Below are 26,650 nucleotides of genomic sequence, written 5' to 3'. Positions count from 1 at the left end.
TCAAAAAACAATGTCATATAGTAGCACACCTAAAGATTAGTACAGGCTAAGACTCTTTGATCAGGAGAAGAAACAAATTAAAAACTAAAAACTTGAAGGTATGGTCCTCTGATACAGACACTAATAAACATATAACTAATAGTGACTAACCTGAGTAATTATAAAACCAGAAGCAGCACTGTTTTAAGTGATTTTAATTTAAGACATTATGACAGTCTACCACACAAAAAAGCCTAGTGTCTTTCTATACCAGTTTTAAATTGCTGAATATCTCTTCACTTTTCCAGAGCGATCACAGAAACCGAGGTAGGGTGAAGAAGGGTACTCAAGGCAATATGTCAAATTCTCCCTTATTTCTCTTTTCATGCTTCCCTGTCAGGTAATCCTTTTTATCTCCTCCAGACACTCTCTGATTACCTCTCTTTTGACTAACTGTGCCAAAACTGGATACACACCTCCAGTCAAGGTCTCAACAGCACAGAGCAGAGAAGATTCCTCATTTTGATATAGAATACTTAAAAATAAAAATGAAAATGCAGATCAGGAGAACTTTAGTGCCTTCCCTTATATATCAGTAAAACATTGTCTTCTGTTTATGATCTCTAAAAGATTAACAGATCATATTCTGCAGGCCAGCTGCCTCATCAGTTACCCCATCTTGTATTTATTTGAATAATTATTTGTATTGAAATATAGCACTTTCTACATTTTCTTAAGCAATTTATTCCAGGTCATTCTTCCAGCTTGTCAGTCAAACAGCAGATATCAAAGAGGATTTTTGTTAACTGTAAATCATAGACCCAAAAGCAGCAAAATTAAACTACAGAAAAAGGTCAGTTATTCTGGTACTGTAGTATGCATGAATGGACCTTCTGATAAGATCTAAATGCAATGTTGATGCTTGATAGAAAGTTTGCCATGTTCTACACAAAAACCTCCAAACTGACTTAGAGATGGCCATAAAATACAATAAGTGAGCTGCAATAAAAATGTCAAATGACTGAAAGCATGAGATAGTTGTTAAGCGGATCACTCCTCCCCACCCTTTCGCTCCCATGACATGAACAGCCAGTGCCCCACAGTAATCTTCCACTACATGAAACATATTACTCAACTGGCTATTTGTAGAATTGACTTGGATTTGTTATTTCTATTTTTATACTTTATGGTCACAACTATAATCTTTTTAATCTGAAAAACTCACTATAAGAACATTCTCTCATTTTAGCTGAGAATTTTCTTTAAGACACAATCTGGGAAAGTATATACATTTTAAACACGCAATGCTTTGGAGTAGGAATTTCATTTGGAGAACTATCTTGTAGTGACCACTTAACAGGATGGTTTGGACACTGTATTTGTTTTGATGATAGAAGGAATAATTACAATTTAATACTCCAGGCTATCTGTTCAATTTTTTCTTAAATACAGATTAAATTTAAGAAATAATGTATTAAAGGGCATACAAGTATAATTTAATTTTACATAGATATAAGTAGCAACACAACAATGACAACCACATAATATACTGCCCCTTTCTTTGTAAGAATACTGAGAGATGATTAAAAGTTAATTAAAATAGAGATTATTACATTATGCCCTTAAATAAAAGAAAAAGCAAATAGTAACATACAGAACTGAGAAACACGAGTTTCAAAGAAATACAAATCACTGAACTATCTGCTGATGACTTTTTCATATAGTCAGACAAGTCAGGTCTACTCTTTGTGCTTGCCCCCACACCTGCCAGACAGGAATCTTAGCTATTCTCCCTCAAAAAGGCAAGAATTATTTCAACTGTTTATAAACTGCCTTGAGATATTTGGGAAAAGAGGTACATATTACAGCTACAAAATATTGCATTTGTTGTAAAGGTCATAGCTGTTGGCTTGTTTAACTTTTAGTGGTTATTTTGTTTTATTCTGCATTCAAGAATATCACATCAATTGATATGATGACTTTGATATTCATGGCTTTTAAGTCTCCAGTCAAAAACACCTTCAAGTAAAAGCTTCCAACAAACTGGGTCAGATTTATTTTGGGAAGACACTTATCTCATACATATCTAGTCCTGATATCAAGGAAGCTGACTCCTAAGGGGAAAAGAAAGTGAGAAGGAGTGAAATGAATTCAAGTGTGTACTAGTTAAGCTCACATATTTTGCAGAGTAACTCTAAGTTGTCAGAAGAGCAAAACAGCAACAAACAGTATTTGTACAACAAAAGAGTACACCTGATACTTAAATTACATAATAGCATGCAAGGTTTTCTTTATATCTTAAAAAACTTTCTAAATGATCCATATTTTGTAAAAGCTTCAAAAAGCAAACAGTAGATGGTTTTATCACTTATTCCAAGTGGCATTCTCACGTCTATCACCTCAGATCAATGGCCAAGTTTATGCCAAGTCAATGATTTAATTTTTTACAAATACAGGAGCAGACCAGCCCTACCACAACATACACACACACTGACCACTACCCAAAAAAAAAAAAAGAACTCAGTAAGAACAAGTAACAAACAAACAGTCTTTAAGAAATCTGCATTAATATATTTGCTTATTCTTATCATTTTTATGTTAAGGACAAGGACAGTGATTACTTTTGACCTACAAAGTACTTTAAAAAAAAAAAAAAAGGCAGAATTGAATGTTCTGTGGGAAAACCTATTAACTGACACTCCCATTTCATCATACAGAGGAAAACAAAAATTACTCCAACATCAAAAGGAAATCCACAGCACAGCTCAGATCTTTGCCAAGTATTTCTACCACCCAGACGACTACTGAGACCATTAAAACAAACAAACAAACAAACAAACAAACAAACAAACAAACAACCCACAAGGCTGGGAAAAGTCTGTCACATTTACTGCATTGTATATATGAGGATTTTCCATGGTGCCAGCCAGTACCTTGTCAGTATAAATTTTAGAGACCACAAATAACAATAGACCATGGTTTATCTCCTGTTTTCTGTACATGAGCCAAAGGACAGAGTTAAAACAGTGAAAGACTATATATACTTAAGAAACATGTATTTGCAAGAAAGAAACAGTTGCATCAATAGAGAGAGATTTCTGGGTTTGCTTCCTGTTTTCCTTATATGGACAAATAAAAGCCAAGTGTGTTTGACTAGCACTTACTCTTCCCTATACAATGTGCAAAGCAACACTGTTAAGTTTTCCAAGCTAAAAACACACAAAATAACTCCCTTTTAACTCCTTTTAAAAAATACTCTGTATTTAGCTTATATATTTAGAACAAACATTAACATGGACTATGGCAAACATTAGTAATTTCAAAAAAGGAACTGAAACAACCTGAGTTACTGCTATCACAGAACTCCCACAGTTTGTTTCTGAGCTTAGAACAAACACTGCTAATCTTACTGAAGGGAAGGACTTATTTCTAGAAGTCCTCAGAGATTGTGATTTGCTTCCAGAGAACTTTTAGAAAGCAAAGTGTGAATGTTTTTCAATTCCCTACAGGTGTTTGCAAAGTAATTATTGTAACAGAAAGGAGGAAAAGTAAGAATGAAGAGTAGGGAAATATATTTATAATGAACTACCACTTACTTTCACAGTTACTGCAGATACACCATGTTAGGCAATTCCTACTATTTCTTTAGACAAGCTAAGGAAACACTAACAATTTCTTTGATTTTTCAAGTACCTTGGATTGCCCATCCCCCAATGCCAAGATACAGGAAAAAAGGTCTCCCAGAGTTGTCAGGAGGCAGGACCTCCTCTACGGCTAGTTTCAAACCAAATTGGCTTTCCTGAAAAAGCATCGGAAAGAAGGTCAATGTCCCCTTCTCTCAGTGTACTTAAATTTAAGGGAAGCTGCTCTGACCAGCCACTCTTTCAAACACAGACTACTTCGAGAAAATTAAATTCCATTCCAGATGACACTCAGAGCAACATAAACATAACTTTCCAGAGTTGAAGACAGCATTTTATTGCATATAGTCACACTGCAATGTCATTTCATCAGTAGGACTTTTCTAATGCCAGAGTTATGCTAGCGCTTCTAAGTGTCTTGAAGTTTCTCAAAGTAAAAAACAAAACCTAACAATATTTTGTGATTTCTTGAAATAACAAGAAACAATTGGTTGCACTTTTCCTCTCAATGTCATGGCACTCAAGTCTTTGTATCTTCTGAAGAGTACAATAGTCTTTTGCAATTATTTTTAAAATTTAGGGAGATCAGTATTTTCACATGTGCACTTATTTCTTAAGAACCACGTGCCAGACAATTCTGGCTTTACAGTACAGCACTTTGAAAGACAAGCACCTTCTAAAGGCACTGAAAAAGTTCAAACTAGAGCTAAAAGGAGTGAATAAGACTGATAATTGTAGATGCCGGAGTGAGTGAATATCCCTCAGAGGAACCCTCCCCAAAGCAGAAGAGCTACACACCAGTATAAGGAGTAGACATCAAGGAAGCTGCTCTCTCAGAAGAAAGGAGATGGGTTAACTATGGAATTTAAGGTATTTTGCTGTATATTGTCAGGACTGTTCCTACAAGAACCTCTGAGGAAAACAGACCAGGCTCCACTGTGACACCAGTTCTTCCTGTGTGTCATAAGAAAAAAGGCCAGAATCGCTAATCTTTCACTTTGGCCCAGCATTTTCTTCCTCTCCTCACTCTTGCAAAGGCAAGACCCTGAAGAACGTCTAGTGATTTGAAAGAAACTAAGAACTAGAAAAACACAAAAGTCCTAAAGAAGTCTATTTTAATATAAAATATATTGTTTTCATTCAGTGTTTGGACTTCAAATACCAGAGCTAAGAGCAGAACTGTGACAAGCAGGACAAACTCCTGGGATCCCCCTAGTCCCTGCTCAGGCAGAGCAGAAGTCATAAAAACAGACTGGGGAAAGACAACCTTTAACAAAGTTTGAATTATCTATGGCACTGGCTACCTAGCTGTGGCCTTCAAACTGCCTCCTGACAGGCTGCAACATTTGCACAGCAATAGGGGAGGAGGGAACTGGAGTTGAATTCTTGACCCATTGCCTAATGAGGCTAGAGATCCCCAGCATAATTACTAAACCAGCTTTTGTTTAGCATTCTTCAGTGAAGGGCTGCTTGGTGTTTGCTGACACAAGCTAGCAGCGTACAGGACCCCATTACAATCGTATACGGTTAAAGTTAAGTGCAGCATCTTTTGCTAACTGCACAGTAGCAATTCACATGCACCTGACACTTCCACTGAACTTAATGAGTATTTACATGTTTCTGTAAATAGAAATAATTAATAGCCAATCATTTAACTTGGTAAATAAAACATTAAATTTGAATATGGGTCAGCAGCAGTAAAGACAGTCTCACCTTTCTCAACATACATCATCTAAATATAAACACAGTTACTTGAACAGGCAATATGAGACATAAAATGGCCTACAGCAATAAGGCTACAATCCTGTAATGTCACAGTCTAACTTATAGATGACAACCCTCAAAAACTTAACAAGAATTTGTTACTGTAATACAACACAGCCATCTTGACGGATCTCTGGAGTAATCTACTAATGTTTACACTGTATTAAATATAAATTCAATTTCTTTACTAAAATCAAGCTTCCAAAGTTGCAGACTTTAAGAAATACCAGACCTATAAATTGCTATGTTCATCTATGAGCATTTGTAAAAAGATTCACTAATTTGTAACACCAAATATTGTAAATTCATTTTTCAATTCTGTCTTTTGACTTACGCAGCAGTGTCAGAATCACATTCAGTAAGTTTATTTCCTAAATACATATATACATATACAAATAAATATATATTTCAGAGTTACCGACAAGTTGCACCTCCCCAAGTTAACACCTCAGTATCCCACTGTGCATGCTTCTCATCTCTGCTTCCATAAGCAAACAGAAATTGCTTTGAAACATAGCAGATATTGCCGTGCACAGTATTTGAATAATGCCTATGTGTGGTTTCCAGTATATTACCTCATTAGTATGCTGCTGAAAACTTGCAAGAAATTAATTGTCCTGTTCCCAGAGGCCATATCCCTAGGAGAATATTAGCTTCAGTCATTATTAAAACGGATTCTAAATATAGGCTTCAGTATGGTAACAGCATTTTTTCGGGTTGGTTTTGTAAGGAAGGGGAATAGGAAAAGCTGGAGCTAGCTACACAAGCACAATATGAAAAAGGTGGAGGGGGAAGCCAGACATACACAGTCTTTAATTACTTCTTTACAGATTCCTAACTTAGCTTATTTCAATTCTTGGCAAGTTAAAATTTTCCTTAGTGTCAGAACAGAGCATTGCCAATTAAACAGATCTAGTGAAGAAAGTAAACAAATGGATACTGAAGAGACAAAATTAACTTCTTATAACAAGGGAACCTGCTACTTATCAGAAGTCATAAGAAGGATGTGGACTTGTTGGAGCAGGTCAGGGGAGGGCCATGAGGATTATCAGAGGGCTGGAGCACCTCTCCTAAGGAGACAGTCTGAGAGGGCTGGGCTTTTTCAGCCTGGGGAAGAGAAGGCTCTGGGGAGACCTTAGAGCAAGCAGCTTCCAGTGCCGAAAAGGGGCCTACAAGAAATCTGGAGAGGGACTTCTGACATGGTCATATAGTGATGTGACAAAGGGGAATGGCTTTAAACTGACAGAGGGTAGATCTAGATTAGACATGAGAAAGATATTTTATACTGTGAGGGTGGAGAAGTGCTGGCACAGGTTGCCGAGAGAAGTTGTGGCTGCCCCATCCCTGGCAGTGTTCAAGGCCACGTTTGACAGCGCTTTGAGCAAGCTGGTCTAGTGGGAGGTGTCCCTGCCTATAGCAGAGAGGTTGGAACTAGTTGATCTTAAAGATCTCTCCAACCCAAACTATTCTGTGATTCTATGATTCCTAAGCAGGTACTTAAATATCAACTAATACAGCCAGAAATACGCAAACACCACTACATTTTGCTTTAAACCAAGATTTGCCACCACAATCTCAAGACTGTCCTTCTCTCTTCCTCCCCCTGCCTCATTTCTTAACTTTGTCCCTGCTGTGTAAAACAGCTCTAACAACTGGGACAAATGTCTAAGCTACATCTGTGGCAAAAGAAAAAAAAAATCTTTTACTGTGCTGCTTCTTTAAACTGCAGATTAAGGCAGTAGGTCACAGGAGTGGAGCTACCTCTAAGTGCTACTACAGAAAAATGAAGGGCAACAGCTTCTGGGAGCTGGTGCCAGCAACATTATTACACCTGCTTTCAGGCTAACACTTTGTGACAACAGTCATACAAACCTGCCCATCTCCTCAGCAATGTCCTCCTTCTATGTCCATCTTTCTTTCCCTCATCACACCCTCTCGAAATAACCTGGCAACTCCAAACATAGACATTTTGCTTCAGAAAACTGCTTTATCAGATGCTTTTCCTCTGCTATCATGTCAAATGTAATTAAAAGCAGATGGGGGAAAACCTAACCAATGAATTCAAACAAGTAGTCTCTTATTTTCGCAAATACTAAAGTGGCCTATTCATTTGAAAAGCTCCATCTTTTCATTTCACTGTTTTATAGGACATTTGCCCCACTCAGTCTCTTCAAGAAGGTCTGAATCGAAGAAAATTCTTTATTTAATATCAAAACCATGATTTTATTAATACTCTATCCCACACAACACCTTCTACCATACACATACAGAGTCATTACTCAGAAGTACTGCATCAAAATTAGCTCTTCTCTTAGAATACACTAGATCTAATCTAGAACTGTGTTCTATGGTTACACAGAGCAAAACAATAAAAAAAAAAAAAAGAGTGGAAAGTCAGAACTGTATGCTTGTCCATGAATTTAACCACATAAGAAAACATCATCCTCCACTACCCATCTTGTTTTGACTTGAGAATTTGAGGGAATGGTGGAGAAAGGCAGGAACATGTTGGAATTGCACTACATTATGTGTACTCTGTGGAAGTTATCTCCTCACAACTTTTGCATGAGGGCTATCTAAACTGTGCTGAATGCTGACCTATGATATTCAAGTTTCTGAGGCTTTGCCTCATGCATATTCATATGGCTGATCTGCTGGCTTAATGGACACAGCAGCAGACAACTTTTCAGCAGACCACTCCTGCATCTTCTTCTACTCAAGGTAAAGCATAACTACTAGCAGCCAGAGGAAAAGAAACATACAAACAAACAAACAAAAACCCAACCCAACCCAAACATCAAACACAAAAAATCCGCACAAACAAAACCACCACCATCACCAATAAAATTGAAACACACAAAACCCCAAACTTGGTCTCATTCCTTAACTTTCTTTCCGAACATTTTTATTTGTTTTCCAAAATTATAATCAACTGGCCATGAGTTTTTCTTGGTGTGATGATATACAGCAGTGCCTTTATCACCACATTAATAATTTTGATCATTTTCTCTAGGAGCAACAGACAGCAACCACTTTCCAGCACTGCTCCGGCACTGTGGCCCTGTGGTTCCCTGCACATCACAGGCTGGCAAAGAGCTGTGTGTACAGGAAATGGGAAAGTTTTCAAAAGTAAATTGATGGGATTTTCTTAGAATTCCATTGAAATTTTACAATGTTGCATTTTGACAAAGCTATCAAGAAGCTTTCTTTGGAAGATTTTAAGCAGCATGTCACTAACTAGACATTTCCAAGAAAAGAATAACAATCATTTAATCTTCCTTTCTGGGTTTTGAAAGCCTTTGAACCCTTTGTTTGACTTGCTATCATTCCATATTATGCCTCTCACTTACATTCTTCTGAATATGCTGTCCTCACATAAAGCTATAAACAGCACAGAGAATTAAAAGCATTCTTTTAAGAATACGTACGCATTTAATCAATTTATGTAATTAAAAAAATTGTAAGTGCACTGCAGGCAGTAGATGACTTTAGTTTTTTGGTTTAATGACAAAGTTATTCCAAGTTGAAGACTGCAGGGGCAAAAAGACATTAAATTTCATATTCTGGAATATCATAATGATGACTTTTTCAGTGAAGACTATTGTAATTTAATGAACATTTTGCAGTAAGGTTTACAAACAGCCTTGACAGATAATGCATTCAGACACACTCACTTTGGAGAGTCTTAAGAGGCAGTAAGAATACTCCTTTTGATTTTTGTCACATCTACTTTCTAACAACATAAATACATACAGAAGTATATTTATATATGTACGCATACACATATATATATACATACATAAATACATACACACCCTCCACAGTAGAGCAAGTGCTTGGGGATCTCGCTTCCCCTGCCATGTTCTGATTCTATTTTTTCTCCCCACAACTGTCATTACTGCTGTTCCTCCCCTCCTTTCCAGCCATCAGTAGATAAAACTCCAGCAAAATTTAGCTTGAACCTGACCTGGAACCTATTTTTGCACTTTGTTACATCCATACACATATGCTGAATCTTCCTTTGCTGTGAAGAACAGAAAGACATATTTTGTATGTTCCACAAGCAAGAGTAAGATGGGACATATGGGAAGCCAGTCATTTCTAAGGGCTTCTTGTGAACTGTTAACTGCCTACAGCTACAGCGTAACATGCTCCCTTAGGACCCTGAAACAACTATATAAGAACAAGCATGTCATCTCAAGCATCCCACTCAATCTATCACTTCTGAGGTTATAGAATGAAACCTCAGAGTGAGGAGGCAAGCACATGGAGGTGGTCGCACCTTAAATAAGAAAAAAAAAAAAGAAAAAAAAGGCTATTAAAACCTGCCATTAGTTATCTGCCCTATGCCTTTGTCAGAGGTAAGTACATCAGTTTCAGACCACTACAACAGCATGCAAGACTGCAAATTTACTGGAATGGTATTTGCCCCAAACTGGATTGAAACTGAGCAACAAAAACCAGGTAACTTCAACTGCTGCTGTGCAGGTGGGCACACTGAATAGAGCAGCCACGCTCACGTTTGCCAACCTGCAGCACAAATACTTCCTCACTGCTTAATAACATGGTGCTAAGTTCACGACTACCAAAGAAATAAAATCTAAATACCCAGAAGAATTTTTATCTTTACATAATCAGGTTATCCTTGAACTTGCAAGAAGAAACACAAATCCCAGGGAAGCACAAAACCCAGTATGAATAACTTGTATTTAGCTGGGTAATAACTACAAGCCTCGATCACATCCAAGGAGACTCTTAATCAGACTGAAAAGTTTAAGTCGACTCTTATAATAAGAAAGAAGAAACACCTGCAGAAGGGGAAAGAGAGTGAGAGTTAACTGTACATTAATTATATGGGTAGAAACAAACACTGTTTAGCTATCAATTATTCTAAACTTATATGGACTTCAAATAGCAAATTAAGACTGCTCAGTGATTTCTACTTCATGCTAGAACACATGAAAACATTCTTGCAACCTGCTACCATGGGAAGAAGGGATATTAAACCTTTCATTCAAACTGGAAACGTAATCACAAAAAAAGACGATTATGAACACGAATAGAAAAGCAGATCCTCAATAGTCTGCTCAGTTTGCTCACATAAACTGGTAGCCAGTCAGCCAGTAGAAGTGACCAAACGAATGAAGTCTGATCAAGATTAGATGAAGATTTATATGACAGATTTAAATGTTTAAGTATAACATTTGAAATCATAAGCAAAATCTGCTCTGTGTCTTGGCAGAAAACATGCCCGTTTTTTTCTCCCTCCTTTTTTTTAATAAGCTGAACCTACAAAATATATGAGGGCAGGAAAGATACACATTTTACTATTTTCTAAAAACTATTTTTACATTAAATAAAATCAGTATTACTAATCCTTCCTGCAAAATTGATCCCTTCATGTTTCAATTTTTATATATCCTTACGAGGTCAAATAAAAACGAGCCAGAAGAGCTGAGCTGTGGGAAAAGAGTCAATTAAATTACAGGGATTCCTTGGAGATATAAGCAAACTCAGGTACTTAAAGTTGATCATGTCCAAGATTGCATTTCCATAGAAAGAACATGACAAATTCAACAGATATCCTCACAGATTAAAAAAAACAAAAAATAAACAAAAAACAAACAAAAAAAACAAACCCAAACCAAAACAAAATACAGCCAAATATCACAAAGCTGAGTCGAAGTCTACCCACACCAGACACTGCCAAAAAGCACACAGAGATGCTGTATGAGAGAACTTGGCAGACTTATGTCACATAGAAGATCTCCACATGTACTCCCTTCCCACTTGAATCTAATTTGCTCAGATTTAGGAAGCATCCTTGTGTCTCTGCTATCAGTTAATTCTCTTATTTCCCTGACATCGCTACAGAGAATGATATATGCTTATCTAACATTTGCTAGAGGACTGTGTTGGTGGAAAACAGTCACTCTCTTCCAAGAGTAATATTAGAAACCATCCTTGACTGGTTGTCAGTGAATGCTATTAAAGTCTCATAAATTGTATTTGCTGATTCTGAAACTCCTCTTGCCATAACAAGAAGTATATGTCCAATCAAACCCAAGCTTAAACACCAGAAGACCAAAGCAAACATTTAGAAACAGTTAATCCTAATAAACCTACAGCATGCAAACTGCCATTTCCCTCAATACGATGACCCTGCTTAATCTATTAATGAATTTTCTACGCTGAAGTGGCACTGCCACCTTAAGACACAAGGCCAGCATTACAATTTTCACTATACCAGACTAATTAAAAAAATATTAACTTCACTTTCTTTAATATATTCATGTAAGAAAAAAAAGAAAATAAAACTGCATAAGAAATGAACTGTTTATCATGTTATTACTATTTTTCTCAATTAACAGTTTAGTTAAGCAATTTAGCTTGGGTTGAGCATTTTAACATTCAGTAAAACTCATCACCAGGAATCAAGGTTCTCCAATTCTGCTCACAGCAACTGCAAAACTGCACAAAAAAACTGCACTACTTTTGTAACTCCAACCTTTCAGCAACAGTGATAATACTTCTGGTACCTAGCCACAGTTATTGGGACATTGTAAATACACTTTTAAAAAAATTGATTTGGTGGCAGCACAGTCAGAATACTAATTGAGGTTCAAGTCTTTTCAAACCTAGCACAAACGCTAAATAACTTAAAGCAGCCAAGCCATACTCTTATTTATCTACAAATGTGGTACTCCACCATGCCAAAAAATTCTTTAATATTTGACAAGTTATGAATTAAATTAAAAAAAAAAAAATCCACGTTATTCTACTGGAAAGAGTGATCTTACCTTTAGTAGAATATGCTTCAGCAATCATCCGTAGCCTATATGGTGGCACTGCAGTTAGCTGCAAGTCATCAACTCCAACTCTGGCATATGTGTTCAGAGCTTCTTTGTAATCACCTTCTACATAGTTTAATTTGGCCATAATTAGGTTAGCTTCTTGTAGGAATTCTGGCTAGAAGGAATAAGAATAGAGAGGGATTTTTTTTTTCGTGACAGAACACACCTAATTCTTTATGATAACTATTTGGTCTGTTTTCTGTATATATTCACTATGAAATATCCCTCAGGGTATTTCTTGCAACAGAGCAAACCAACAAAATTCTATCTTCATGTAATATTTGGGAAGCTTGGGTAAGGGGTGAAACCACAAAATCTCACTCCACCAAGCTACTGAAAAACAATCATTTTATATACTCACATATTTATTCACACATACATCAGAAATACCTCTAAGTCAGAATCCAGCTTTTTCCGTAACTAAACTATTTAAAAGCAACCTATCATTACAGCCCCTCCAATGAGATTTTCTAACACCACAAGAACAGTGGAAAATAACACAGCATCAAAACTTCATTATATATGTTCCACGCCCTATATATTTAATTATTTAATGATTTCAATCAGGGCAGAAGAAATGTCTTGGGAAAAATAAAAAAAGATTTGTGGAAGAATGAAGAAAGAAAAGGAGAAAAGGAAGAGAAATTAATACTCCCACAAATCACAGGAGACAAAACACTACAGATGACTGTAAAACAAGGTTCTTTTGAGCTCACAAAAGATGGACATTGAGTACAGAAAGGATAAGTTGATGCAGCAGCTACAACAATACTTAAGTACAAGATGGGCCAGAAAGGTTAAGAACATCAAAATGTTATGGCAGAAAATGCTTTCAAGTATTAACCTCACTTTTTGCACCCACAAACATAACTTAAGGAACCTTTTCTGAATATTTCAAAGTACTACAGAAATCTGTGAAGTATTTTGTGTTTAACACTTCTATTTAATGCATTACAGAGAACAATATAGTTATATACTCCAAGAAAAACTTCAACAAAACAAGTTCTAAGTACTTGACTTAAGCATCCAGAAGTCAATAGCAATTTGCTTATTCTTCTACTGGAAAAATATTTGGGAAATTTAGCTGAATAAAAGCCCACAAAGACACAAAGAGCCATGAAACTGCATACTGCTGATGATCTTCTGGGAACAGCAATGATATCATGAGATATTAAACATAAGCGTTTTGCACATTTTTCTCCATGATCAGCAGAGTACTCCAACCAGTTTCAGCTTTTTTGATACCTCTTCAGACTGACACATACCTTTAGGTTTCCCCTATCAAGCGCTGCCGTGAGATGTTTCCTGACCTCAGTCAGCTTTGGCCCGGGCCCCCGTGGACTACTACTCTGTTTAAGAGCATTTTCCTTCAAAAACAGTTCTAGCTTGGACTCCCCAAGAAGAAGCTCTGCCATGTCATCTGTAAAGAAAAAAAAACACATGAAATACTAGAAATCATTTTTTGTTACTAACATTTCAGTGGAAGCAGCCATTGCCTGAATTCAGATTTAAGAAAAGACACAAGGCACTTTGTTTTACTTCTCAGTTTATCTTTTACCTGTGCGATTCATTGTAGAACCAAGTCTCCCGTGTCATAATGAATTAGAACGTTAAACTGATGTCAGTATTTTCCCCTTCCTCCTTAAAAAGCAACACTTGACTCAAAAGCCTTACATAGCTTTCTGAACGTGACAAAATACACTTCTGAAACTCACCTTATACAAAAAAAAAAAAGGTGTGTTTTTCACAAAACACCTACTTTAGTTTCAAGTATGAATACTGGATTCAAATAGTTTCAAACATGAATTCTGGCTTCCTTTATACAACTATTTTTAAGTTACATGTCCCTCACAATGTCTTTGATCACCAACTGTATCTCAGCTGTAAGAAAGTAGATAGCATTTGGAGCTTGCTAAGGCTTAAGCCATCCCAAGCCTTCAGGATGAAAGTCCATTTCTCACCATTCTCACCATTTCTTAGGAGGCTTACTACCACTTATCAGGCATAACAGCAGAACATAACACCAGGCTGCCCAGTAAAGCTGCAGGTAGCACGTTTGCTGAAGTTCAAGAAACTGGTCATCCTCTACCTTGCCCTTACCAGGACCATGAAAATCATTTCACTGAAACATGTTGAGTACTTCCTCTAGTGAGGAGATGGCTGCAAACATCATCACCTGCCTGTCTGGGTCTTGACAAGACCAGGTCACATCTGCAAACAATGTCAGAATAACCCCAAAAATAACCTAACAATAAATAAAATAGACTTTAAAAAGCGGAAAGGCGAAAAGCTAATAATCAGAAAAGTGCTCAGCACCCTAGAACTTTTAGGACTGTGTCATTATGGGTTATGGAAATGGACAGAAAGACCAGGACATGCAGAAGTCAGTGTTACTTCCTCAGAAGTATAAATGCATCATCATTATTTCACCTTTAAAGTACAGCAAATTTCTGTCTCATGTCAGTTGGACTAGTATATGACCCATGTAGAATGCCATCATACAGTAAACTATAAGGACCAGTTCTGTAATATATCCTATCAAGCAGAAAGACAAAAAACTAGAATAACTTTTTTCCCTTAAAACCTCCAGCTAACTGCTGATTCTTTAACCACGATTTCTTCAACAGAGAGTTTAAGAGACCAGACAAATAGCAAAAGCACCAAGGGAATACTTCTTTTTCCATCTATGCTTTTTATCCGATGTTCTGGGAAAGACAACCAAAGTAATCTGGACATTTATATGTTCTCAACTCCCATTCATTCACATTTTACTGTTTAAACACTGCTGCAGAAGGGAAAAATGTCAGCATCCAGACAAAGACAAACCATGCCACAGATGCAGCTTGGTTATCAGCCTGCTCAGTTTTCTGGCTTTCAGGCCATAGTTGTCAAATTCATCAATGTCAAATTTGCAGTAACAGTTCCATTCCTTTGCCTGCCAAAGTTTCTCATGATATTTCAGCTATCCTCATCTCTAGGTCAAACACCAAGTATCATTTTCTACATACACTTTCTTCTTTTAAGAACACCTTTATGCCTCTTCATACACATTTTGTTTTGCCTAAACTGTCTTTAATTCTGCCGAATTTAACTTCACTACAGTAAAGCACTCTGGATACAGCTTTGATACATGCCAGCGAAAAAATGTTGGTTCCTTGAAAGATATGGAAGGGGGCAGTGGGAAAAGTACCTTCCTGGTGCACTGTTACTTTAGAGACATTTGAAAAATTAATGATAGTTGACATCTTTCAAATACTTTCAAAAAAAAAAAAAACCAAAAACAACCCAACTAAAGATATATAACACCCAGTTCAAAATAAATAAATAAATAAATAAATGACTACTACTCGATAATACAGCTAAAGTATAACAATGAAATCTTATTACCCATTAATTTCAACCATACTCAGCATCTATTTTGTTACAATTTACTTGCTGCATGTTCTTTTCCTTCAAACAGAAATCTTAGCATAACTGATAAAAATCAACAGCTTACACAGCTTCATTTTCAAGCTGCAAACTAAACAACACATTAAATGACCAAATCTCCTTCCTTCCAGCCTTATTCCAAATTCAACATTTCCTTAGCATAGCCACAGTATTATTATAAAGAACTAGTAAAGTCAGATACTATAACCAACACTACCCTGCTCAATGAGAGCTTTAGCACAACACTCTCTAGAACTGCTCTTTCTGCAACTGTTCCATCCCTCTGAAAATCAGAGTGTAAACTGCATGGACAGAAAAGACAGATGGTTTTGTACACCGATGCAAGACAGGTTAGTCTTTGGTGTAAGGAGTTTAACATGTGCTGAGTGAAAGGGTCTCAGAGATTAGAGACCTGCTCCAAACTGACAAAACTGTGCTTCAGAACATGTTCACAGGATGCAGTTATTTGCCTTACAAAGAATAGGTCACTGAGGGGTGACCTTCAGCACAGGCATTTTATTAACAATACTCAGAAGACTCCAGATAGTGTTCCAAGTAAATAGTTTTTGTTTATGAGACTCTTTAAAAAGGTGACTAAAAGAAAGAATGGACCTGAAAATAATACTTGAGGTGAACATAGTAATGTCCTACTTTGGAGAAGAACAATGATTTATTTTGCTAATTGTAGTTTTAAAGCTAAGTGGTAACTTAGAAACAGGTTAAAATATGTCAAACTGATTAAGTTTTAAAGGATGTGCAACTTGATACTTCCTCCCTGATCTGTACTCATTAAAACCAAAGTATTTCATTCAACAAGCAACATTCCTCTTTGCTTTTATTCAGTTTAGCACTTCATTGAGCAAACTTCATTTCCAAAGAAGGCTGAGGAAATACAAACACTAAACATAACAAGGAATCCAAACTGTACTCTAAAACCAGTGCTTTGGTTAGGGAGCTGAAATATCATCAAGGCTGTCTGCAATGAGAAGAGTGAAGTCTATCACTGATATTCTTCAACACTTCAAACAGCAGAACTTCAAACATCCCAAAGAAAAATGTATCACAAATACCTTCCCTCTCATATGCATTCCCTTAAGTAGGTCTCAAAAATTCTTCTGGCCCACATCCCTGTAACAAGTATTTCTTTAGTTAAATACAGTAGATGAAGAGACAGGTAAAAACCACTGCTAAACTGTGCATGAGCTACCAGAGATGTTTTGTTTATTATATAAACTGCAAAATTGTCATGGAAGCATGTGAAACAAGAAGTTTGGATGGTTACAACAGATTAGGGGATATCTTGAAGAACAGGTTAGACACTAAGGAAAAAGGAAAAAAAACCCTTGCACTGTTAGGTGTGAAAATGTATTCCCTGAGAAATAAGGATTCTTAAGAGAAAGTGCTGAAACAACAACTATTACTAAAGGGAAATAGCTATCATCCCCTTAAGACATCCTGAAATAAATAATGTTTCAGAAGAAATTGCTTATCTCTTTCTTCCAGCACAGTATGAGTAATCTAGATAATATCCTTCTATGAGACATTTTGCATCACAGAAAGAGGAAGACCAGCTCTAGAAGTTCCAGTTCTCACAGCCACAGAAGAACAAGACAGTCACAGACATAGATCCACAGCACTCTGCAGAAGGTTTGTAAGATTATTCCTCTTGGACACAGCACTGGGAAAACTGAGAGAAGAAAAACAAGCTGCTGCCTTTGGAAAATATGATTTAGCCTCTCTCCCTCTCTCTCTCTTCCCTCTCTCATCTTTCCCATTCTACCCTAAGGTCAATTTCTTTGACAATAACTTGAAAAAATAGGATATTGACTTTAAAGACAGGACTCGAGCAAGAGCAAAGCTTAAAATTCATTTTGGCACATACTCTGAAATTATCCAGACATCCTGAGTTGAGAATCAAAGTAGTCTCTAGCATTCAGATAATTTCTTCCCATCAATTGATGCAAGTTAGAAAAGCTAATGATCTATATATACACTAGCTAGGGACAGCCATAGTGCAGCAACATGTATTACACATACTTTTCATCAGAGAAATGATGGGAGAAAACAACAGCCATGACTTACAGATCCAACTAAGCATCAAAACAAAAGCTGTTCCAAGTGATCCATACAACACAACTCACCCTTTCCCTGTACCATTGCTATATATCATGAGACGGCAAAATAAGAAGAGCTATTATAAGAAGAGTCAGACTGACTTTCATCACAGAAGTGCTGCACTCGCTCAGCTGCTGGTGACTAACACTGGAAGACAAGTCACAGAATGCAAAACATGTAAGTTGCTAAAGCAGAATTTTGTTATTTACTGAGTCACTCATCTGCTAAGTAAGTTGGCTGGTGCAACAAATCGGCAAAACTGGCAAAAAGTTTTAAATCAAATTACGACTGTGAGAGTGCTTTATTGACAAAGCAGTGGCTTGAGGCATGTCAACCATTCTGTGCCAGTGAGATCAAGCCCAATGGTCCTTGTAACAACATTCCAATTACATGGACATTTCTGAAGAAGCCACTTATGAAACAATAGCTCTAGTGGAGTTGTTCATCAGATTTAGCTATCCCTTAAGACATCCTTAAATAAGTAATGTTTGAGAAGAAAATGCTTATCTCTTTCTTCCAGCACAGTATGAGTAATCTAGATTATATCCTTCTATGAGACATTTTATGAAGACATAATTAAACTGGGTAAAGTCTTTCAGGTACCTTGAAGGCTAGCATTCCTGCAGCCAATCTAGATGTTTCAGAAGAAAAAAAAAACAAAAACAAAACAACAAAATAACCAACTGTAACAGTTTTCAATACCAGGGAACCAATTTACCAGTTTTAGAAATTAAAACAGTTATGGTTCAACATGAAATTCTCAGTCAAAGGAAAGACTCCCACTTATTCATCCACTCTTTGGCTGAAAAGTTCATCACCAACAATTGCTTGGTAGAGTTACGGAGTATTTTACAACTTTCATCACAACTGCATTTCAGAGCCACTTCCTAACTAGACAAGGACAGTCTGGCTTGCCTGTCTGTTTCTGCAACATCCCAGTATCACTGAAATAATCCACCTGCCCAATAGGTTGTCCTCTGCTCATAACTAAAGACAAGTCTGAGCACTTTGGAACTGCAAGACAAAATGAAGAATGCTTTAGGTGAAATATCCATTTCTGTTAGCAATAAAGCAAAAGTAAAAAACCCAGACACTTCTACACAGGCAAGCTGTTTTCTTTCAGCTTAGAGAAAGTTTAGACACACTCATACCAAATGCTTTGAGAAGAACTTTGTGGCTCATGGCTATCCCTCTCTGCAATATGGATCAACCCTAACCATCTTCAAAATGAGAATAAAGGCTGGCATAAATACGGGGTGGGGGGAAAACACACATGATGACGTGTCTCTGTAAAATAGTGTCTAAAAATATCATAATGACAGCTGCATGGCTACTCGATTTTTAACATCTGCTTTTGAAGCAAAATTGTTACCACACTATAGAGATCCAAAGCAGTTACTTGCAGAAAACCAGAGTATTAAAACAGAGGATTAGTCTTCATTTATCCTGGGTCAAAAATTATGAAGCATTATTTCTATCAGTTTAAAACCACGGTCCATCTTGAATCATCCTCTGAATTACAGGCAAAACTACAAAATAATCACTTTTCTGATAAATGATACTACAACCTCCAAGCATTTGTTGAAGAACCCAGGTGTTGTCAGCAGGCTAGGTGAGAGGAATATGTAGTTCTAAATTCATTTCTAAAAGTAACTTTAGAGAGATGGGGATTAAAAGGAAATAACAGCAACACTGCACACAGTTCAAAAAGAAAAAACTGAACAAAAATAAAAGCCCTAACTGAACACAGGTTAGGAGCAATTCTCTGGCCTGCAGAATCCCTCTCCAAGAGGTGACTTAGAAAATTCATTCAATTCCAGAGTACCCTGAGATACATCCATAGTGAACGATAAAGTTTTCTCAACAGAACCAATGAACCTGCCATCAGTTGTTCTATAGGGTACCAAACAGCTGCCTTGTTAAACTATTACCTTTCCTGTGATGGTTCAACAGTTTGGATAAAAACTAAAGCAGAACACTGAAGGTTATCTAGGCCACAACTACTATCTATGTGGTTTCTCAAGTGTTCCTAATATTAATGCAGTAAATGTAATATTTTTTTAAAGGGCCTGATAATTATGTATTTCAGTTGTATTTTTAACATCACAAGGAAATACTTGTAAAGGTACAATGCAAACATGCCTCTCACAGATACCATAGTTGCTATCACCTCGACAACTATCAACAACCCTGATCTTGGTATAAAGGTTCCATACACAAGATGTTTTTCTACAATGAAACACCTCTGTCATACTGCTTTGCTATGCTGGCAAGAATACACATGATCCTCTGCTAACAACAGTAGTTACACATTATGGACCCTCAACAGCTCAAAATCTGAAGTGCAAAAAAGTGTGGGGAAAATTGGTGTTTTCTTTATTGTATGTCAAATGGCATAGATTAAAATAATTATTTTTAGTATTTCATGTCACTCTCTTCTGAACAACACAGCTGCAAGAAAAATGTACAGAACTAGGATAAAATCTCCTACCACAAAGACTTAAGCAAAGAGGCTAAACCTCAGACTCAAGCCCAGAGGATCCTAATTTTAAGAGGAAGTATTTAGGAATACGAAATACAGAGCAAACCAGCTACAGAATCAGAGGTAACTGGCCAAACAAACTTTAATCTTTCTTTGCAAGTGAGCAGATAAAAATCTAGAAGTATGTTGTATCACCTCACCCACTCTCTACCAAAATCTTCGGTACTTTAGGTAATATATTTTTGACTCTTAAAATGCATAATTATCCAAATGCACTAAAGTCAAAAGATCACGGTTATCATTAATTCCAAATAAAAATTGATCTCACACGAGGTGACATCAAGTAGATAAAGTTGTGAGCACAGAAGATGTTGCTGTTTCACCTGTCCTGCACTGGATTCCAGAGAGAGAAAAATATAGAAAACTCAAGTCAGGACTAAAAATAATCATTGAAAAAAATAATAAGGGAGGAAAGGGTCAGGGGGTAAAGAGGACAATTATGAGATTTCCAGTATACTAATGGCACCATAAATTGATGTGCAGGATTCCAGCAAGTTGATTGCCTTTTAATCTCCGTTCTGGTGCTTCAAATCTTCCCAGAGAGAAATTAGCTTGGGAGTGAGAAAGGAAACTTCTCCTACTCAAACCCTAAACCTCTTATTCTCTCTAAAGGTAAAACTGAAGGTTCAGAGTACCTGAAGGGCTGCATGTTGCATCATTTTGAGAGGATTTTTCCTCAGACTTCCTAAAGCAGTTTGGACTATTGTTATGCCTAAACCTAAAAAACAAACTAAGGAATTTCTACCCAGGAATTGGATGGGTTTTGATCCCAAAGAGGTCAATTGCTCCACACAGTACCCAGGCAAAAATTTCAGAGTAAATCATAGAATCAGAGACTTGTTTAGGTTGAAAAAGACCTTTAAGAACATCAAGTCCAACCACTAACCTAGCGCTGCCAAGTCTACCACTAAACTGTGTCCCTAAGGGTGACCTCTTAAATACCTCCTGGGATAGTGACTCCACCACTTCCCTGGGCAGCCTGTTCCAACGCCTGACTACCCTTTTGCTGAATAAATTTTTCCTAATACCCGATCTAAACCTCCCCTGGTGCAACTTGAGGCCATTTCCTCCTGTCCTATTGCTTGTTAGCTGGGAGAATATACCAACAGCCACCTTGCTACAACCTCATTTCAGGTAGCTGTAGAGAACAATAAGCCTCCTTTTCTCCAGACTAAACAACCCCAGTTCCCTCAGCTGCACCTTATAAGACTTGTCTCTGTAAAAAACAGCTGAAAAAGAGAAAAATCTTACAGCAGCCCACAGAACATTTATAAGAGAAGGCCATTTTGAAACAGTGCTTTCTTCCAGAGCAGGATCTGGAAAACCTGGATCCAGAGCTGATTTCATATTCATATGGCAGAAACAACATGAAACACACGTTTTCTAACAGAGAACAAGTTGACCGACCATACACTTAAAACAAAAACATCTGCTTTGTTCATAATGCATGTAGCAGTCATTACGAGCATTGGCTGTATCTGTTAGTAGAAGTCTTGAAGTATTCATTCAAGTAGCTCTGACCAGAAGTTACTTAAATGCTAAAAGTAATTTTTACATTTATACAAGGTTTACATTAAAGAAAAGAGAAACAGTACATGGATACACAGATGTCACTTATGATTTCACTACTGGCCACTAAGTAGCAAGAATTCACAGCATTATAGGATGACTGAGGTTGGAAGGGAGCTCTGCAGATTGCCTAGTCCAACACCCTTGCTCTAAGCAAGATTAGAGCAGGTTGCCCATGATCTTGTCAGGCAGGTCTCTAGGGATGGTAGAAGAGCAGCTAGAGAACATGTGCAAACCAACAGGCACTACCAGCAGAAAGGCTGCAGACTAATGCAGACAATTGGCACGTAACACCAGAAGTGAGCTGCTCAGAGAAACTTCTACTTATTAATGCCTTTATATTATACATGGTCATTTATTCCTCTGCCTCTTAAGTACACAGGGAGCATGGCGTTTTTTACTTTACAGCTATGCAATGTCTTGGTAATTTTCCTACTTGACAGCCAAAACTTGCTTTGAAGAAAAACATTATAGGCTTCCCAGACTATTTATGCATATATATAAACTTACTTCCAAAGTACCATTACTACAGAAATTTATTTAATTTTTATATTAAGAGCAGAAAACTGCTGCAATTATTTAAAATTGTATTATTTTTCTTTTTTTTTTTTTAAATATTTAAGCACCCAAATTTTGTGAAATGTTAAGACCATCAAAACAGTAAATATTCAAGCCAGGAAAACCAGGACAACAGCAATGTATTGTCTAGATTATTGATAATTTTATGTTTGAATTAAACATAGCCCATTCACTCAAATGCAATGCATAACCAAGAAAGAATGTGGGTCATATCCAAGACTGGTAAGCATGAAGTGTGGAAAGCAAGATCGCCATCATCTTTGGGTGTCTAACTGGAAACAATTCTACTACAACACTGAAGGAGAATGATCAAAATTTAGCTTCTTTCCATTTATGTTTTGTTTAGGTTACAAAGATCAGAGAGTGACTTGGAAAACAGGAAAAGCACATACTGCGGTAGTGAGGAATTCTTTTCAGTCATGCTTGTTGACATGATTTGTTTCTCAAAGGACAAACCAGTTTTCCTGTCGCTACTAACAATTAAAAAAAACCCAACTAGAGACTATTTAGATGGAAGGCAAAACCAAACCATGTGATGGGGACAGTAGCTCTTGTTCATGCTCTACCAAACAGCTGCACTGCAGTACAGTACAATTTGTCAGATGGATTCCCTTCTCTTGAAGATAAAATGAGATTATAGTAAAGGATTACTGTCTATGCATACATGTTTGGAGTGGAACCATACCAGTCACAGACAAATCATCAGTGGGGTGGGAACTTGCAGAAATTTATCCAACATCTCTTGAAGCAACAGAGCAACTGATAACATCTCTGATCAGAGTTCACTAATAACTACCATTATGCACCTATCACGCTTTTGCTGACACCATAGAAATGTCCAGATTCAGCACTCCTCCTCCAGAGCCTGGAGCAGAGATCAAACATTCTCCAATGATTAAAGGACTTGCTACCAACAAATGCAGAGCTATCAGCCAGACATCCTCACCCCCTCCAATTTAACTCAACATCCTGCCACCTTGCTTTTTACAAGTTACTGTCTTCAGTCACTTCATCAAATCAACAATTAAATCATGTTCAGTGCAGAATAAAAATGCAGGGAATTAAATCATCACATTCTATAATCTGATTATTTACAAGACAGATTTGAGAGGAGGGGGAATGGCCCAGATCTGGCATGGTTAAGGACCTTCTGCTCCCTTCTTTACTACCATGTGAATCAAACTCAAACTCAAAAAAGTGGTATCAATGATCCTGAGTTTATGCTAATGAACTTGTTTTCCTATAGCAAAGTTAATACTAATCTTTAACTCTTGAAGTTAGGTTAAAGAAACCTAGAGCAGCTATAACACAAGACATACCAGTACTTATACACTGGTAAGTCAGACTATCGTTTCTTCTTATAACTTTAAAACAAAGCAAAAGAATGCAGTCCACCCAACGTTAACATACGAGGTATCTAATTTATAAATGTAATTATTTTAGAATACATGGAAGTATCCTTATAAATGTAAGCAGCTATAAGCTTCAAATTCCCAGAAATGCATAGATTATTCCCCTCAGACCAATTACATGCTTTTCTCACAGTGGGAGAAGAAAGTTCATCTCGTCTTTGCTTTTCACTGTGAACAGTGGCTGCTGCCACTGTTCATATTCCACTGTCTGTTACACTCTGCAGACCCCTGTGAGAGGCAAACCAGCTCAGTAAGCCTGCAGAAACTAACCCCAGTAAGAGGAACACAGGGTTTCCTGCTGTCCCAGCACAGTAAATTCCACCTCTGGTGCTTGTCAACACAAGAGACCAGAACACATAACCAGGAGGAACTGCACAGAGAAGGAGAAGCTTAACTAAAGACAGGAAGAAACAGCTCCTCCACATCATTGCAGCAAGGTGTTAGACCAGCCTGGTTACTTCTGAAATCATACTGACTATGCTAGCATTTTCTCTTCCAGATGACAAGTCAGTTGGAATACAAACACTACATCACTTACACTGTTGTAACACCCCTGGCTACCTGAAGAAAAAAAACCTGTCAGTCAAAAATAAGACAACACATCTTAGTACTGCCACAATCTCTGGTCTTCATTCAGAAAAATGTGTGTCCTTATTAGCTTGTTCTGTAAATATGATAGCAAACACAGCAGAAGAGAAACAAAAAAGCTAACAAATCAAGAGAGAGCTTCATTTCCACAAAAGTGGAAATGCAAACGGCATGTCACATCATGGTCTGCAAACTTTTCTGGTAAAGATGTAGATCTCTTCAGAAAGCTTTGCATACATAAGTTGCAAGACACGTATAAAAAGCAAACAAATTTGATAAACACCTTCAAAGCACGGCATGAGTCCCAAGAGGTTTAGAAATCCCTGGTTTACTAAAGGATAAGCTTTATCCATACATCTGAGGTCTTGTATTTCAAAAGGAAACAAATCAAATGAAAACTGGTAAGATGTTTCTATTTTTTATATTCTACTTATACCCAGATACAGAAGCAGCATAGAGAGTGACAAATAGGAAACAGACATATAAAATACTTTCTGATCCTTTAGGTTTCCTACTCTGCTTCCAACTTCTCTCTGCTCCCTTATTCTGTAAGGCTAAATGCGAGGAAAGATATAATAGGAAAATATAGAAACAAGGTGTCGAGAGGAAAGGCAGACAGAGAAAAGATACACACAAAACAACAACAAACAGAAATGGGATAGCAATGGTAGCATGAAATTCAATTGGTAAGAAAGCAGTGTGTTAAAAGGCTGGTGAATGTCCATTAGCAAACTTGATACCTGTAGGTAATGTTCTATTTTCATGGCAATGTCACAATGCTCTTGGTAGCACATAGATCTGCCAACTTCCAGGGAGTGCATTCTCCTTTGCTTTTCAAGCAATGAAGTTATTCCACACTGGCTGGGGTTTCTACAGAACTACAGCATTCTAACTCACTTGAATTATAACGATTGCAGCAACAATAAATAGCCGGAAATACCTGTGGAAATTCATGGATCCTTTGTTTCATCCATTCAGCTTGCCACTGAACTGACCTAAGGTTTCCTCACTGTGTTTCCAAAGGAAGGAAAGAAAACATTAGAGCACTGATGTCCTGAGAACGTTCTAAGCAGACACAACCTTCATACTGAAGTCCATTGTAGCCACTTCCTTCAAGATGCTACTGTTTCATCAAAAATTCATTAAACTCGCAATCAGCTTTGAAATGTGATTGCTAGCTTCCAAAATTATCATTCAAACACCACAAAATCCTAGGCACCCTGGGAATCCCAATTTGCAAAGCTCTGAGTGAAACTGTTGCAGAGAGGTTTCAAAACACAATCCTCACAAACCTGGACACCTGAATAAAATACATGAGTTATCTGTAAGACCAATGTGCTATGAAAAACTTACTGAAAAAGAATCATCACTGGTACTTCATAGCCCTTATTTTCAATATTCCAGAAAAGCAACTTAAGAGATCTCTTATATTTAAAATAAAAGCCTTTAATAAAAAAAAAGAGAGAGAGAGAGTTCAAATATATGTGAACGTCAACACCAAAGCACTGAGGTCATCACTAGCTATTTTGGGGACTGCTACACTAATCTGCGAACTTAAGGGAAAATATCTCTCTTACAGCATGTTGCATTTCATTCACACAACTGTGTTTTTGATGCAAACCAAGTTTTCCAAGACAAAGTTGTACAAGGTTCTCCTAAGGATTAAGGCCTTTATTTTATAAAGTAGTCCATTCAGACTGGCTTAAAAATGAAAGAATCCTATGAACATTGTTTCTCAATTCTGGGTGCACTTTAAAATACATTCCCATTAATTTCAGATATCCAGCATTTACTGTTTAACCTCTTTCAATAATCTGTGAACAATTAATTCTGTACTTGGATCTTTTGCTAACTCTCATGACTGTGCTTCACCTCCATGCTTCTCATTTGCACTGTTAGACAAAATACAACAAACAGAATCAGTATTTCTTCAGATTATTTTCTTAGAAGAAACCTTTTTTGGTTAGTTAAACTAGCTGGGAACACTTGAGAAGTTTTAATAGTTAAAATTGCTTTAAGATTTTATTTCTAATAACATGGGGTTTGTCTCAGTTCCACTTGGGAAGTGATACTCAGGATGTAAACACTTGAGGATGGCACATTTCTTGTGACCAAACAGCCTACAGACTAGCCAAGGACCACATCTTCGTGAACCTCAGAGTAGCATGATGATTTCTA

The 26,650-nt window shown here is 37.0% G+C and overlaps 2 protein-coding genes across 5 annotated transcripts in view; one reads left to right on the top strand and one right to left on the bottom strand.

The window, feature by feature from the left end:
• The window catches only part of TTC7B (tetratricopeptide repeat domain 7B), a 138,612-nt gene that overhangs the window by 108,095 nt on the left and 3,867 nt on the right, over window positions 1-26,650 (bottom strand). For all 4 annotated transcript variants that reach the window (XM_062638456.1, XM_062638472.1, XM_062638463.1 and 1 more), the window contains exons 2-3: window positions 13,504-13,658; window positions 12,185-12,353 (exon numbers count right to left, since the gene is read on the bottom strand). In XM_062638456.1, the coding sequence (XP_062494440.1) occupies window positions 12,185-12,353; window positions 13,504-13,658 (324 nt within the window). The remainder of the gene's footprint in view (window positions 1-12,184; window positions 12,354-13,503; window positions 13,659-26,650) is intronic.
• DGLUCY (D-glutamate cyclase) overlaps window positions 93-26,650 on the top strand; it is a 185,476-nt gene continuing 158,918 nt past the window's right edge. Inside the window, exon 1 of the mRNA XM_062638538.1 lies at window positions 93-98. The gene's annotated coding sequence lies outside the window, so the exon portion shown is untranslated. The remainder of the gene's footprint in view (window positions 99-26,650) is intronic.

The sequence above is a fragment of the Pezoporus occidentalis genome, unplaced genomic scaffold (genome assembly GCF_034315485.1).
Source record: "Pezoporus occidentalis ecotype Australia unplaced genomic scaffold, CSIRO_AGI_Poc_V1 ctg115, whole genome shotgun sequence".
In the NCBI taxonomy this organism is placed as follows: Eukaryota; Metazoa; Chordata; class Aves; order Psittaciformes; family Psittacidae; genus Pezoporus; species Pezoporus occidentalis.
This window is presented reverse-complemented; position numbering and strand designations above follow the sequence as displayed.